The sequence below is a fragment of the Rhopilema esculentum genome, chromosome 12, assembly GCF_057945365.1.
Source record: "Rhopilema esculentum isolate cy_ngs chromosome 12, ASM5794536v1, whole genome shotgun sequence".
Classification (NCBI taxonomy): Eukaryota; Metazoa; Cnidaria; class Scyphozoa; order Rhizostomeae; family Rhizostomatidae; genus Rhopilema; species Rhopilema esculentum.
In genome coordinates this window covers 9,887,885-9,904,920 of record NC_142826.1, presented here as the reverse complement: position 1 = coordinate 9,904,920, position 17,036 = coordinate 9,887,885, and the positions used below count along the sequence as shown (strand labels likewise).

At 35.5% G+C, this 17,036-nt stretch overlaps 1 protein-coding gene across 1 annotated transcript; it reads left to right on the top strand.

Annotated features, from left to right (window-relative positions):
* The first annotated feature begins 1,643 nt into the window (after positions 1-1,643).
* Positions 1,644-16,147, top strand: LOC135681341 (catenin beta-1). The gene is made up of 16 exons (XM_065195765.2): positions 1,644-1,804; positions 6,236-6,312; positions 6,731-6,777; positions 7,137-7,204; positions 7,709-7,806; positions 8,964-9,177; positions 9,541-9,697; positions 9,828-9,893; positions 10,257-10,435; positions 11,094-11,314; positions 11,510-11,691; positions 11,935-12,162; positions 12,360-12,690; positions 12,909-13,066; positions 13,288-13,554; positions 14,629-16,147. Exons 2-16 carry the CDS (start codon positions 6,288-6,290, stop codon positions 14,836-14,838), a joined length of 2,451 nt encoding a protein of 816 aa, XP_065051837.2. The 5' UTR covers positions 1,644-1,804; positions 6,236-6,287; the 3' UTR covers positions 14,839-16,147.
* Positions 16,148-17,036: the final 889 nt, after the last annotated feature.

Genomic DNA, 17,036 nt, shown 5'->3' with positions numbered 1-17,036 from the left:
ATCGAGTTTGAAACTGCTTTTAGAAAATTCACTGGTTCTTTTCTTACCATGGGTACCAGAGCAATATAATATCGAGTGCAAAACAAAAGAAAGGAGAGGAGTGGTGGCGAAATCTTCTACCTTCCAATTCCACGCTAAAATTATTTGGCTTTGATCCCCATTGCATCCTTTTCTGAAAATATACAATTTTTTTTAAAGAGAACGAAAAAGATTACATTATTCCCATATTGTCTCTCCAAAATATTTATTTTCATCTAGTAACCAAATTCATCTTATACACTAATTTCATTTTGCAAGAAACGGTCGCAATAAACTAAACCCAAAGTTGAGAAAATTAAATAATGATAGCATTAATCACCCTCAACCTTGCAAAACTGTTCAAAATTCATTTTAATAAATAGATTGAAAGAACAGGCAGAAGAGCTCCATGTGCTTAAAGCACAACATCTTATGTTTTCGTGTTTCTAAAAAGGAGCTCTTTAGCATATGTTATTTAAAAAGTCTTTAAAAAAACTTTCAGCACAGATATCAACAAAAAATCAGCAAAATCTTGTAAAATATGTGTTTTTAAAAAGATAATCACCAAAAATCATTGCGCCTAGTCATATGTAAATGACAGGGAAAAGTTTCTATAAAAATTTATATAGCCTGCCTGGAGTTTCTAAAATAGCTATTCGAATATCGTAAATCCTCGAACTGGAATATATACAATTGCAAATTTTTTATTAAAAAGCAGTTCAACAATGTTTGGTTTAGGCACGGCTGCCGAGTGCCACACCGGATCAAGGGGTACGTCCAGTACTACGTATGCCCCCTCTTACCCAAAGCAATAAACCAAAAAAAAATTTAACATGAATTTAAAATACAAAGAATTTTCTTTTTTATTTCAATTCAAAATTTTAAAGCATTGTTAAATTTTCCGAATTCAGACATGATTCGTTTTTCTTAAAATTATTATACTATGTTTAAGGGTTTGTATTAAAAAGGCCTAGTTAACTACCAGCAGGCCTTTCTTTGCTTATGGGGCCAGGGGCAATCGCACCCTTGTCCCCGTCTCTCGGTGGGCCTGGGTTTAGGTGTGGCTCGAATTCTTTTATTCTCACTGACCCCTCTGACTGTATGTGTTTTTATCACTGCATTCTATGGTTGTAAATGAATGGAAGTCCAGTGCAATCATTGTTGGTGAAATCAACAAGATGTTTACGTCATTGGCATGATGCATCAACACGATTGTCAATGCATATTCCTCTATTATTGGCTTACACGATTTCCTGAAAAACCAATATGCATTTCCCAAAGGGCCTCGTTATCGATGCATTGCTTGATGAATCACAGGCTAAACAATCATCCTGCACTGTTCTGTTTAGTTAACCTGAAAACCCGACCCCTTATGTTACGTCACAAATATGCAGTTTTAATATGATTTAAACAGCCATTTTCATTTGATTTATTTGATAAAAACTTCAGAATATTAAGAAACCTTCTTGCGGGCATTATCTTGCTGAAGTTTCCACCCCTCTTGCTCATTGGTTGATGTGAACGATGCTTTTTTCATCATTTCGGATCTATGACTAACAACTGTTGAATGTGGATGATTGACAGTTCATCGCGGGGGGTGAGACGCGCCTGAGATGCCCAAAACAAAGCTTTTCATCATCCTCAAAGGCAAGGATCGTCGCCATATTTGATCCGAGTTTTGAGGATAGCACAATTTCATGGGTTGCGGTCATGCTGTAGATATGACTGAAACTCGCTAGAATTTCGCGTGCGCCAAACCCGAGGAATAAAGCTGTTTTTCTGATAGGTAAGTTGGAAATATTCTGGAGCTGTAATGAAATTAAATGTGGTAGAATCAATCGACTTTCTGCTCTCACGAAGGCCTATTTGTACTTTGAAGGACACTGTATTTATTTACCAAAGCCTTTAGTGAACATGAAAATTCTTGGGTTGGCCTTATTTAACATTTCAGCATTATTTGTAGCCTAGTTTAAGCATGGATGGAAGTCTCGATTTTGAATAGAGCATTTCAAATGTTCACCGGCTAGTCCAACCGCCAAATGTTTTTGGAAGGAAAAAATCATGGTTTCCTATGTTTGGAATCATTCCAATTTTTGTTAGTGGCGGTGGTTTTACATATTTAAAGCTGCTGTGTCATCTTGTCGGGAAAATGGAGCCAGCTTGTCGGGGTAACAGCGGCTCGTGGCCTGCACAAGAAGCAACTTTGACGTAATCTTCGCCAGACTGGATTTCAACCCGGTAAAGGGATTAGGCACTTGCACTAGTAAAGCTGGTCTTGATATTTTGCCTTGAGTTTAAATGAAAACAGTCTTCACCAATTTCGTCTCATTTCAGTGGCATTATTTTCCTATGTTGAGTAGAATTACATTGGTAGTGGAAAGTTCCGCGGGAGAGTATTTTGGGATAAACAACATTGTAGTTTCTTCTTCGACTATAGGATGTGTCACGAGAACCATTATTGTCATTTCCTGTGGAAAGGGCGGTTCTTGTGATGATGCATTTTTATCAGAGATCGACAAATTTAAAGATTTGTTCCTCGGATTCATGCAGTTGAATTTAACAACAATTATATTTGTGGTAGAGGTGAATTTCAAGGCTTGAAAAGTATCCAAACATCCCATCAATTGGCCTAGCCACAACTCATCAACTACATTTACTTAATGTATGCCACTGTAAGTTCATATGACATAAAAATTGCTAAAATAGAAGCATGTTCATGCATAAGGAAAGTTTCATTTGTTTTAAAGAGAATTTTTGTAGACAAGAGAACTGATAACTGGTATATATATATTTAAATTAATATTATTTGCATTAGGTACTATTGTTGTGTTAAGGGCTGTCCTGTTTTGTTTACGATCTTGATAAATGATATTTTGGATATTAAGAGAATTTTGGAAAAAGGAAACTGGGCCCCATTTATGTCAATAGTATGAAGTGTTTTTTTGAGTTAATTTTTGAGCCAGAAATATTCTTTACAGCTGGTTATTTTCCCCAGTATGGGCAGGGAAGGTTACTCTGGTCTCTCTCTTCCACTTATTTCTGTCTAGAAAATCTTCTCTGTGAAAGGTCTTGCTTTTGCATATTTCTCGCCATTGTAATCATGGTCTGCCCCAAGGCCTTCAACTGCCACTTTCAATTAAGATCTTCTTTCCCTCATTTCAGTTCTTGGATACTATTCAATCCTCACCTTAATAGATGAAGAGCCCAGAGCAACTCTGTAACCTTATGCAATATGCCACACTTCTTATCTTACTGATGCTCTTTTGTTTCTTAACCAATAAATTTAACAAATTGGTTTCAATCTTTCTCAATGAAGGTGAATAGTTTCCCTTGGTAAATATTCTAATCACTTATAACTTATTTTAGCTTTTGAAGCCAAAATTTTTGTTGTTTACTTCTTTACATGAATTCTTGATAAAAATGATTTTGGAAGAAGGCATTGTTTTTTGTGATATTCAGTGTTAAGTCAAGTTTTAAGGCTAATTTAAGGCAAAAATGTTGTCCTTAAAACAAGAAAAAAACGAAAAAGACAAAAGGATTTGTGATACTTTAATATCAAAACTCTTATTTCTCTTTTTGAAATAATTAGTTAAAGCAAACCAAATGGGTGTTTTTAGTTACTAACAAGAATTCTATCAGATTTGCAAATAGGCCAAGCTTATTGTTATTTGACACACCAGCCTATCAATCAAGTGAAAAAGCAGAAATATTCACATTTGGTATTTTATTTAAGTCAGGTAGTTACCTCAATAGATTATGCTTTTATAGTCTAATGAACTACTCTACTTGCACTGGTTACTTAATTGTTTACGGCTGCAGCAATAAGCTGTGAGACAGACAACAGCAAATGGATCTGTTACAAACCTGGATCTTGTAGCTCTGTATGGATGAAGTCCATGCTTTGTTGTTCCCTAACCGAACTAGGGTTCACTTCATGCCAACAAGTGAATCTCATTCAGTTAAATCAATCAAGTGAAAGTCTTTAGAAAAGACAACAGTAAGCTATCAGTATGGAAATTTCTTCAATTTTATAACTTGCTAAATAAAATAAAAAAATTTAAGTTGCAAGTGAGTTGCTCATAAGTTGCAAAATACACATTGTTTAGTTTCTTAAAGGTTGGTTTTTTAAAAATAGGGGATGATTGTTTAATCAATAAATTGGAAAGGCTTTGGTACATCTCAGAAGTACATCAAAAATTTTAGCTGTTTGTTCTCGCAGTTTACAAAATAATTGAAAATGTAAGGCATCAGGAAACTAAATTATGAAATCATGACCTTTGGGGTTGATGAATTTTAACAATTTGTAAGCAAATTTTTCAGCTAATGTCATTTAAAATCTTCAAAATTTACAGGGTCAAGTAAATCAGAAGGGATTTAAAGGTAAAGAATTTAAAATAATTTCCAAAGTCTTGCAAGGTTTTATCAAATATGAGAAACCAGTAGGCTGGCATAACTGATTGATGGTCTCAATACAAAAGTGTCTGCTATTTGAGGATTAAGCTGTGCTAAGAGAGCCAAAGCTTATGGTAATAAACTAATGTCTGTCTGAATGAAACATCTGCAGTCGCTTGATTTCAGACTGAAAAGCAAAACATTTCAAGAAATGAAAGAAGTTGGTAAATAATACTCTTTTGAGTTTGCAATATAAAATTTGAAGAAAAACTACAAGGCAAACAAATATAACATTAATAACATGTTAGTTACAAAGGTTCTAAGCAATCTGTTATAAAATGCCAAATAACTTGAGGTACTTTTTACTAAGTTCTTAAGTATTTTGAGTGCCGTGCCAGAAAAAGATGTAGATTTTCTTCGGGGGGCCACTGGGTTCTCAACATTTAAATTCCTTGTGTTAAAGAGCTGCTCAAAATGAAATTCAGATCTCATACTGACCAGGCTTATTTTTTGCCTGCCTATCTTATCTCTAGCATAGTACATAAACCTAAAAAACTTTGTGCTTCTTGTACCAGGTTGAATCAAAAGATGGTTCTATGCTACTTTAAGGCTAGAAAATTTATCTTTGTAAGTCTCTTGTCAGGTCAACTTGAAGCGCAGTCAGTCCAGGGACTGCACTGTACAGTGTTTTTTAAAGAAAGGCCAAAATGTGATGTTTGCAGCTTGGAAAATGTTTAGCTTTTATTAATCTAGGAATGGCCAGAAACTCACTTCAAATAGAATTCAGGGGGAGAAATTCCAAGTCAATATTCGTAAGATTTTTTACAACTAGGTTCGCTAGTTGTATCTGTTTAAAGGTTGACATGAAAAGGAAGGACCTTGCAAGGTTTTAGAATATCTTAGCATCACAGTGTAAAAGATGGAGAAGAGAAATGAATAAAAAACAGTAAATAAAAATGATTAGATTATTAAATGAAGCATTTCCTATTTTGGTACTCCTTTTCAGACCATAAGTGTCTACAAAATGCATATTAAAATTTTCTGTAGAGAAAAAGAAGATATCAGAGCGAACAAAAGAAAAAAAGAGATAAATCAAATTCCAAATTATGAAAATGTTAGCTAAAAAATTTTTGAGGTAAAAGCATGTGGCGGACCTGATGAAATCTTGTTGATGGCCAGAGTTGGTCTGTAGGCCGGAGGTTAAGATTGACTGCTGTATGGTTTAATTGTCTTGGCTTATCAGCCTCATTTTTCAATTATGCATACCTTTATGTTGTCATCAGTGTTTCCACTTTATACAAGAAGAAAGGTGTGGTAAAGCAGATTTTACCCATCTGAAGATTGTCAAATTATTTGATTTATATGAATTTTTATTTGTTACCTAAACCTTATGTTTGAGCATCTTAGTTATGTAATGTAATCTTTTGATTTTGAGAAACAAAGATGGTGTCCTAACTCATGTGTGCCCAAGCTTGCATCAAACTTTTGAATTTCCTGGTAAACAATAGGATCATGTTAAGATGGAATAATACCAATTTTGAGCTCAATTTAACAAATTCACCATATTAATACCTGCAATTGTGATAGATTTCCCTTTATGAATGAATGCTTTTCAATTATTCACATAAAATGACTTAATGACAGAAACTCAATTGTGATCTCAGTAGGAATATTTTTGAGTGACCATTACTTATACATTATTCAGAAGAACTTTGAAGTTCTTTACAACATATTGTGCAGATCAGATGATATTTACAAAACTGAGAGCTTTCTTTGCCATTTGTACATAACTGGGATATGAATTGATTTTATTATTTTCACTTAGCTGTTCCAGCTATCAACAAATTTATGTGTATTAATAAGTCAAGTCATCCAAAATGGCTATGATGGATGATGCTGCACGTGAGTAGCATAACTTTTGCTATTCTTGAATTTGTATATACTTGTTGAACTTATCTTGAACTGATATCTGCAAATAACGCAATTAAACTTATATTGGCTTGTAAAATCAGACAAATTTTGATATGTTCTCAAATACTTGAAAATACTCTTTCCACTCTAATTTTTAACTTTTCTCTGTTTAGTTAGATTTATCCTTTTTTCACCTCTACACTTCATAAAATAAAACAGTTTGTCTTACTAGTCATCAACTTTTTTGTCAGCAAAGGGCCTTTGCACATTATATCTATCATGGGCACAATATTAATTGTGAGAGTTCTTAAGAATTCTTTGATACTAATGATTTATATTTTTGAATTATATACGCATATATTAATATTTGCTCATACTAAATTTGATCATTTATCCATTTTTTCTGCAGAACGCATGAAGTATCAGTACCAGCCTTACGAGCAAACCCATGAAAGGGTATGTTTTTTACAACATTTCTGGTATCTGTGTTGTCTCTAAACATAGTTGTTTTGATAAACTTGATTCTCATTTTGCAAAGTACAGCAAAATTCTCTTCTCTGTGTTGTCTCCACATGGTCAGATATTTTAGATAGCAGATATATATAAGATATATATGTCTCTCGAAGTCAAGCATTGATAAATTTCCTGTATTATCTTGTCTCACTTTCAATGTTTCTGTAAAATGTGACTATACCATTATTTTTTACCTCTGTGTAACAATATACTAGAAGTTATTATTAATACGTTTAAGCTATTTTATTGATCTGAATATAATCTTTCATGTTTTTAATAGAATCTTTCTTCCCCCATTTAAGGATTTCAGGTTGCTCGAAGATAGAAGGCAAAAACTGATAGATATGATTCAGAGAAATCCTCCTGAAAAGTATGTCTTTGCTTTTTTAAGTATTTCTTTAATCAGTAGCTGTAGCAGAAAATCTTAAATTGAGAGAATAAGGAGTATAAGTTTGACACAGACTCTATAGTAACTTTGTTCGAAATATGCCTTGGTACCACCCCCCCCCCCCCCCACACACAGTCTTAAATGAATGATTGTTTTGCATATTATATTTCATTTGTTGAATAAAGATCTCTTATTTGTGTAAGAGGAGAAAATTGCCATCTGCTTCAAACTGAAATTTCTGTTTATTTCTTTTGCCCCAACATTTAAAGCATGGTGTATTTTACTGTGTTTGCCCAAGTAAGCTATTTTTCTGCAATCTGTTTTTGTTTTTTAGCTTATAATAAAAACCTATTATTGGTGAGTTAAAAGTCACAAACTTCAGCATTTTTATGCAAGCAGCATGTCCCAAACACAAGTTTTTAGAAATTGTTCAATCTAGCTTAAACTTTTTGTTTACTGGTGGATGATGATAATATGTTTTGACAGAATGCAACTTCAAGTTCAGCTTAGAGCTGTTGAGCAAGAAATGCAAAATCAGAAGCATATGATGGCAAAGCAAGGCCAGCAGGGATACAATGTGCCAGGTAAGTGAATTTTTCTTGATGCTGGGAAGGTTAGTTTAACAATTAGATGTTTATTTTTGCTCCATAAGCTGTTGTTATTGTTTAGGTAGTATATATATATTTCAAAAACTGTTTTTTGCTTTAACAAGTTGTATGCCTTGTATGGATTATGGCAATAGTTTTGGGGTGAAGGATTTGACTGTGCAACCTTCTTTTTTGTTTTTTGGGGAGTTCTGATTGTTAGGTTTTGCAAGATTTGATCAAACTTATTGCTTATGTTGTTATTGACTGTCTGTGGAACAGCTTTTTGAAAAATTTTATACTCAGCTCTTGGTACACCAGATCAATCTCGGAAATCGTTTATAGCTACTAACAGTGCAGTTTTGGTACCAAACAATTCAAACAACATTTGGCAACAATATAGATTTTACTATTATATCTGGGATGGAAGTTAGTGAGTAGTATGACTTTCTGTATCTCTGTTGACTCAAATTAAGTGAAAGCAAGGAACAACTTGTTGCAGGTGGTTTTGTTGCAGTTGAAAGAGATGGCCAAGTTTTAAAGTTTATATGGATGTTAAACTGGAAATAGCCAATGAATATTGCCACACACTGATTATATATAATTGACAAACAAAGCTGATTGATAGTTGGAATTAGCAAGGAGAATAGGATAAAATATTATTAGCTATAGACATACTATCACAACATTTGTCTGTCTTTTCATTCAAATGAACTATCCAGTTGTAACATAAGTCAGGGGTAATAAGATAAAATACTACAATGCATCAAAATTGTAGGAGATGCATATCTATTTCTTCTTTGCATCTGCATTAATTTTTGTCCAGGAAAGAGTATAGCCAGGCTGAATACTTTATAAATGCTTTTTGAAAAACTGTTCTACAAACAGTAAATGACAACAGAGGCCATTAATTCACCTAAAAGAATGTATATTTATATATAAAATTTTGTAATAGGTCCTCTTGATGACAAGATCTCCAGCAAACAAAAAAACAAAAAGACCTTTACAGTCAAATCTTTCACCCAAACTGTCATTTTTGTCAAATTACTGCTTTTTATATTTGAGTTTTTTTTTTATATCTTATTTGATGTTGTTTGTAGTTTAAGGCAACTTTACTTATTTGTAGACTAAAGTGCTAATCTTCTTACAATTCACAGGACAAATGAGCAAGGAACAACAGACAGCCATGTGGGCACAAGGTGGCTATGTGGATTCTGGTATTCAATCTGGATACACTACTGCTGCACCTTCAGTCAAAGGAGGTATTCCCGATGATGAAGACATGGGGACACAGTATACATTTGAGTGGGAAACTGGCTTTGGAAGTGAGCATATGGATGCTATGAATGACCAGTTCAATTCAACCAGAAGGTTTGTTGCAATACATTATATATTTGTTGGTTCCCGACTGTTTTTAGTGACAGAGCAGATGATTTTATTGCATCTTCAGATATTCTGTTTATATATATATGATCTGCACATTTATTTGAAAGGTATAATTGTGCTTATTACTCTCACAAGTCCAGCAGTTACTCTTATCCTGTCTTGGTTTTGTTTTTCCTTGTATTTTGATTTTAGCATCACTTCTCTGTTTCCGGTTTTTCCTTTATGCCAAACTCATAGCTAAGAATACATTGCATTTTTTGTAACCAATTATTCAATTTTTCATATCACTTCATCCAGTAAGCTGATCAATTTTTTTAAATGATTTTAACTTTTTTATTTTTCAATTAGCTACCGTGTGAGAGCTGCCATGTTTCCTGAGACAGTGGATGAAGCAATGGAAATACCTTCAACACAGCTAGATCCTGGCAACCCAACTGCAGTTCAGCGACTTGCCGAACCATCACAGCTGTTGAAAAATGCTGTGGTTGATTTAATCAACTACCAGGTATGTAGTGTTCTGCAGCTAACAATTATTTGCTTACAATTCCTTGCCACACCTAGAAAATGCATATGCAGTGTCTGGCCCTACCCTATTTGAAAAGCTTGTGCTTTTATTAATTTGAATTTTTTTACAGGATGATGCTGACGTTGCAACAAAAGCCATTCCTGAACTTGTTAGACTTCTTGGTGATCCTAATCCTGTATGTATTTGCAAATTTTATGTATGTGTAAGTGTTTAAGAAAGAAAATGAAAAAGTCTCATCCTCTACCAAGAGAACGAAATGTATATATTCAAGAAGAATAGCAAATTTTTATACTGCCACTGCTGCTTTTTTTAAACAATCATTTTGATATGTGTATGTAAATATATATGGTAATTCTTGGATAATTAAATTATATACTTTTATATAAAGAAACAACAGGTTATGTAGATAGTTTTAAATTTTTAGCTTTATTGACCTCAAAGAAAATTCAACTAGTTTAAGTATTCAACATAGAGCCTAGAATTTACTATCATGATATCAATGTTGAGAACCTTGTCTTATCATAGAGGAATTTTTTAGGCTACTGTGAAGCAAGCAGCGGTTATGGCTCACCAGTTGTCAAAGAAGGAGGCAAGCAGGCATGCTATAATGAACAACCCAAACATTGTGGCTGCTTTGGTTAGATGCTCAACTAGCTCCAACGATACAGAAACTGTCAAGTGTGCAGTTGGAGCTCTACATAACCTATCTCACCACAGGTACGTTCATTAAATGTATGGTTAGGAAATTTTGTAAAATGAATAAAGGTAGATCACCATGATTGTGATGGACTCATCAGCAAATATTTATGTTTTATTTTGATATATATGTAGTGTTAATAAAAATTACATATCCTAGGTCCTAAGATAAGAGGTTCACAATAAAGTGCGAATGCCTCCACCCATGCATCCCAAAAACTCTACTGGCCAACTATTTGAGCACCTGCCATTTTGTCACAGTCGATTCTTGTATTTTTAAAATAGAGATAGCCTGTGTTTCTTTCTATTTCTTTATCATAAAAGCAAAGAAATTCCTCATGCTCCCAGAAATCTCAAGTTAGCATTCACATAGTATGCACCATTGCAAAGCTGCCTAATTTCCACTTTGGTTGCCCCATTGTGGTTTGAAGAATACACTAAAACTTTTGATTACCTGGCTTTGCTTCGAAACAAAACATCTAGGAGCTTCAAACGACCAACTAAAATGAGGGGCTTGATCAACCATGCGCAGAACATTATGGCCTGATGAAAGCTGTTTTAAGTTGGTTTCAAGGCCATGTTGCGATTCTCCATCAAAAAGGTCATAGTTATTTGTCGCCTTATACATTGTATATTTAGTGCTTATTCCAAAACTTTATGATGTTGAATTCTCTTTCAGGCAAGGCTTACTGGCGATTTTTAAATCTGGTGGCATTCCAGCTTTGGTTCGTTTATTGAGCTCCCCAATTGAAGCTGTTCTCTTCTACGCAATCACAACACTACATAACCTTCTGCTACACCAAGAGGGTGCTAAGATGGCTGTCAGATTGGCAGGTGGCCTTCAGAAGATGGTTGCTCTTTTGCAAAGAACAAATGTGAAATTCCTTGCAATTGTGACAGGTGACTAAATACTAAATATTTTATGTCTAATTACTGCCTAATTTCCAATATCTAACCACTTCTCTTTCTGCTCTGTATGTCGCATTACATCAAAACACAACTTATTTCTATATTTATATGTATTTGTATTTACTCAACAAGCCTTTCTTTTTTAAGACTGAAAAGAAATTGTAAATCTTCCATGTTTCCATTTAGACTGTTTGCAAATTCTTGCTTATGGTAACCAAGAAAGCAAGCTGATCATCCTTGCATCTGGTGGGCCTGCTGAGCTGGTACGCATTATGAAGAGCTACACGTATGAGAAACTATTGTACACAACTTCCAGGGTGCTCAAAGTGCTGTCTGTATGTTCCAGCAACAAACCGGCTATTGTCGAGGTAATGTCGTTGTCAATGCATGCCATTTTGCTTTGCTCTAAGAGGGGAAAGCAATCATTATTGTTTGAAATATGGGTAGAATATTTGGTCCCTGTAAAGTGCTAGTAACTTTCCTAATCTGGGGAAATGTTTTTCTCGCAGAGAAATATATGGATAGTCTCATGTACAGATAGTTAATCTTTGACCCCTCAAATTCGCAAAGATAAAACATTACAGCACATACTTAGTTGTATTATTTTTCAGGCTGGAGGCATGCAGGCTCTTGCCAACCATCTTTCACATCAAAGCAACAGACTTGTTCAAAACTGTCTTTGGACCCTAAGGAACTTGTCTGACGTTGCCACAAAGCAGGATGGCTTGGATGGACTGCTTCAAATGCTCGTTCAGCTTCTTTCTTGCAATGACATCAACGTTGTTACCTGTGCAGCCGGAATATTGTCAAACTTGACATGCAACAACCCACGAAACAAGGTAACCTAACGCCATTACTTGTTAGGTGGGCCCGTTTTAATAAACTTCATCTGCAGGCCGCCCTCTTCTTTATCTTTGTTTAGAACTTCAAGTTTAAAACCTGCTGTAAAACTGGCATAATATAATATCTTGCGAATGATGACAAACATGTGTCTAAAGTGGCCAATTTATCACATATATCCTTTTTCTCTTAACAGCAAGTCTGCTGCCAAGTTGGTGGAATTGAGGCGCTTGTGAGGACCTGTTTGCAAGCTGGTGATCGAGAGGAAATTACTGAGCCTGCTGTCTGTGCATTACGTCATCTGACAAGCCGTCATCCAGATGCTGAAGTGGCACAGAATGCTGTCCGCCTACACTTTGGATTGCCAGTTTTGATCAAATTGTTAAACCCACCGTCAAGATGGCCTCTAATCAAAGCAGTCATTGGATTGCTTCGTAACTTGGCATTGTGCCCAGCAAATCACTCTCCAATTAGAGAACAAGGAGGTCTCCCTAGGCTAGTTCAGTTGCTGATGAAAGCCTACCAAGGTAGAGAATGGCTGCCTTTTTGTTTGTTTACATCTATACATGATGCGCGCATGAATTAAATAATCTGATTTGCTGCCTGTTCACACGTTCACAATGGCTCGCCTTCTTTGAGCATTTAAATGTCTGTATTTGTATCGAAAGTAGTGATTGACTGTGCTGCAAAGGCCAACTGTTTATCAGCTCAGAATTCATTTTTGGTACATACTTATTTTTTATAGACATCAAACGTCGTGGTCCAGGAACACAGAGCATGCAAGACGGTGTACGAATGGAGGAAATAGTTGAAGGAACCGTTGGAGCATTGCACATTCTTGCGAGAGAGGCCCATAACAGAAATATCATACGTGGATTGAACTGCATCCCTACCTTTGTCGAAGTACGTACAATATTTGTATCTGTGTTGATTTGAATTCGTTTTGTTTTGAAAATATCCATTCACTTTGTCAGTAGCTTCAAACAAACACTTTAATTTAATGTTCCAAATTGATGCCAACAAGATGGTATTTGGCACGCATTTTCTTATTTTTAAGGGTATATAATGCCTATTTAGGCTGTTTTTTCTGTTTTTATAACCTAACTGTATTGTTTCTGTAATAGTTGCTGTATTCAGACGTTGAGAACGTAGTCAGGGTTGCTGCTGGTGTTCTCTGTGAGTTGGCCCAAGACAAGGACGGTGCTGATGCTATCGAAAGAGAAGGTGCCACGCAGATACTGACAGAGCTCCTGCACTCTAGAAACGAAGGCATTGCGGCATATGCAGCAGCTGTTTTGTTCAGGATGTCAGAAGATAAATCACAAGACTACAAGAAAAGATTATCTGTGGAACTGACCAGCTCCCTATTCCGTGATGATATGCCGTGGGAAGTAAGTAACTGCATTAATATTTGTTAAATTCGAAGTTTTATCTGCCATAATGAACCGCCATTTATTGAAATTTTTTCAAGTTTCCTTCCTTTTTAATTTTTCGTACTTGTTAAAAATAATAATATAATAATACAGATATTTAAAGAGTTAATTTCATAAACCCATTGACTCGATGATAAATTTAGTTATTTGTGTAAAATATCTGAATTTGTTATCCTCCTACAACAAAAACTGTTTTGATAACATTTCTTCGCGCTTTAAAGCCCAATCTCCAGTGAGACAAAGTATTGCGAAATTTCGTTGCGAAAAACTTCACGTGAACAAATTCCTTTGAATGCTTTTGTTGACCTCATGACATTGGAATGTAAAGTTTGGAAGCGTGACAAAGGAATACGGAATATGATTGGCTGTTGAAGGATTTCGCAAGCGAAAAGCGAAAAAAGTTAAACTCATTTTAGCATTTTTCGCTGAGAAATTCTTCACGAGAAATCCCAGCAAAAGATCACTGCGCATGCCTAAGACGTATTTCGCGCGAACTTTTTCGCCTTTCGCTGATTTTTTCACACTGGAGATTGGGCTTAAACAGCACTAAGACCTCATTTTATTACGCATTTTTAATGACAGATATATTTAATTTATATATCGTGGACGTGCGTCCTGAATACTCATATTGCCCCCACTGTAAAATATATTCCAGTTTTGCCGGTTTAAACCGGTTTTGCCCTGGCTATATAGAGCCAAATCAGTTGTCAAGGCGCATGTCGTGGCCTGCTCATCAGAATTGTCCTTTCAAGTCGGTCCGTTCTATTTCGTAATTGTCAGCATGTGGTCGCATAGACTATTGTACATTTATGAAACTTTCATCTCAGCGAAAGGATATTTAAAGCCGGGGGTCGCCTGTTTTTCTTATGCTGTGTAGAATATGTCCAGAGTAGCCTTAAACTCCCAGGAATTTTTAGTTATATCTGTTAGCTTGCAAATGGCGAGTGTCTTTGGTTCTGCAAGGACCTTTACTTGACAATCGGCAAATTCATTATCTGCTCTAATGCGTTTTCGCTCTCCTTTTTTCCGTAGCCTGGAGATACGCAGATGGCCGATATTCTGACTGCCCAGACCTACCAAGATGAATTGTACACCCCTGCATCACAGACACCCCAGCCTGCCCCTCAGTACCACCAGCAACAGTATGATCCAAACTTTGCGTACATGCAGCAGCAGCAGCAACAACAGCAGCAGCAGCAACCACAACAAGGTGGACATGCCTGGTTTGATACTGACCTCTAGTCTGTAGACATTTGTCCTTTGAACTTTGAAACTTTTAGCATAGTGACTCTGCGTAAAGTGAATGGTAACTTTATGTCTTCTTTATTGTCTAAGAAGTACATGACGTCATAGGATAGCCGTGTCGAAGATGATAATTTTCAAATTACGCATCGTTTTTATTAATTTTCTTGAGTTGTAACCAAAGAACACCTTGTAATGTCTTCGGTATTTTGTTTCTAAGCGTGACATGTTGTGCTGATTGTCAGCTAAGCATGCTATGCATCTTAAGTTTAATTTTAATACTGAATCGAGCCAAGTTTTTATTGCTTAAGGACAAGATTATACCTAAAGGCTCCTCTTTCTCGAATATACCTGAAGAGCATCAATCTCCGTTATTTAGCTATGCAACTTTCAATCAAATGCTATTCCTTTACTGTTTTGAACTTACCTTCTTTACAACGTGATGAGCTGTTATGTGACTTCCGATCAGTGTTCCAAAGAGAAAGAGAGGCCTTTTTAAAATGGTAGCTGTTTGCACGAAACCAGTAGATATTTTAGATCTAGTTGTTTTATTTGCATTGTATTTCTTTGTATAATTTAACATTTTAGAATTTTTACTCGTCTTCTTGCACAAAACTCTACGGTTCCCCTTGATAAGCTTCTTGTAACATAGGGTAACTAAATTTTTATTATTTATCTGAAATTAGTTTTTCTTTTGTCTTACGAGTGAACTTTTTATCTGTCGATTAGTATCTATTGAGATTTGCGTAGATGTAAGTCATTTATTAGCCCTGGTTTAGAAGATCACAGTCGAGTTCCGTTTTGCCGTCAAATCTGTTTTGCATCCTCTGCTCAACTTCATACAATTCTTCGTTTCAATCCAGGAGTGTTTTGCAACTGTTGGCTATGCAGTAACTAGGTCAACGTTGATCTTGTACAGGCTTGGTTTGTTTTACTGTTAAGCTGACAATGGAAACAATCATCGAGAGTTTTGACGGTGCACCAAAGTTGATTCAATTGAAATAACTCTTTTGCCGCCTTACATCACTCACCATTTCACTTCTTCCATTTAACTCCTGGACTATCTGTTACCTGTAGTCGACGTTGTTTTTCTTTTAATATTATGCATCAATGTGCTTTTCTATTTTCTCTAAAGGATTTCGGTTGCGTGGTATCGTCTGTTCATCTGTCAAACTCGGGCATGTTCGTTTGTTTTTCACGTTTTGTAGCTTAGCAGTTTGCGAAAGTATTAGGGTAATTTATGGTGTAGATACCAGTCAAATGAGAATACTTAACTTGTTTAATTCTTGATAAAACGAATAAAATCCAATGTTTATTTTATTTACACTTTTCTTCGCATTCTTGTTTTACGACACCCGTAAGATTAAGAAGGTTAATGCCAGAGACAAAAGTGCCTTGGGGAATGGTATCAAGAAAGTGCCTGGGGGAATGGTATCAAAAAAGGAAATGGGAAAATGGAAATGAACCTTTTTATTAAAACAAGTTTTGTTTTCAGGAAAAAGTTTTCGTATGAGGTTCTTCAACAAGTTTGTTTTTGGTTCTTCAAAAGTATTAAAGAGGGCAACACATGCCAAATGTTATAGATTCAACGTTCTAGTTACCCCGACATAATTCATAGCCAGGTTTTTAAAATGGCTAATTCCAATCAGTTTAATGTTCATAACCACGGAATCTGGATAGAATAATCAATTAACATCTGCCCATACACGTCAAGGAGTTTCTTGACTGTATCAGCAAATGACTGGTCTTCAAGGATCAGGGAACGCTCTATCCAGCGAAACATAGTCCCTATTCGGATTCGCTTAACTGTGCTCTTTTTGCAGAAAGAACGATTACAACAATAACAATTGTGCTTATTTTCTTGCATTAACACTTTCGTTACGTTCGAAAAGTATTGCACCGCACGCCACAAAATGGCAGCACTGCCAAAACTTTTTTAGTTAACCGAAATTCAAATAGATGTAAAAGGGCCTCTCCAGCCAAATTTTGCACTTGCATTTTATTGGCTAATTTAAAGGAGTTGAACCTGCTGATCACGAATTCGTTATTTGTTTTTCGATATTTTTTTACAGCTTGTGAGATATAAGCTCTTGCATTTCGGTAATTGAATTGAATTAACCGACAAAAAGTTTTCGGTTTGGTGACACTGTGACACAATTTTGACGGCGATTCGCAAATTGAACACTGCAAGTGATGGT

Bases quoted from the DNA above. Each gene is read 5' to 3' on its own strand.
- LOC135681341 (XM_065195765.2), top strand. From the start codon at position 6,288: ATGGCTATGATGGATGATGCTGCAC. The intron at 11,315-11,509 runs GTGACTAAATAC...GTTTCCATTTAG, and splicing joins ATTCCTTGCAATTGTGACAG to ACTGTTTGCAAATTCTTGCT. The intron at 11,692-11,934 runs GTAATGTCGTTG...ATTATTTTTCAG, and splicing joins ACAAACCGGCTATTGTCGAG to GCTGGAGGCATGCAGGCTCT.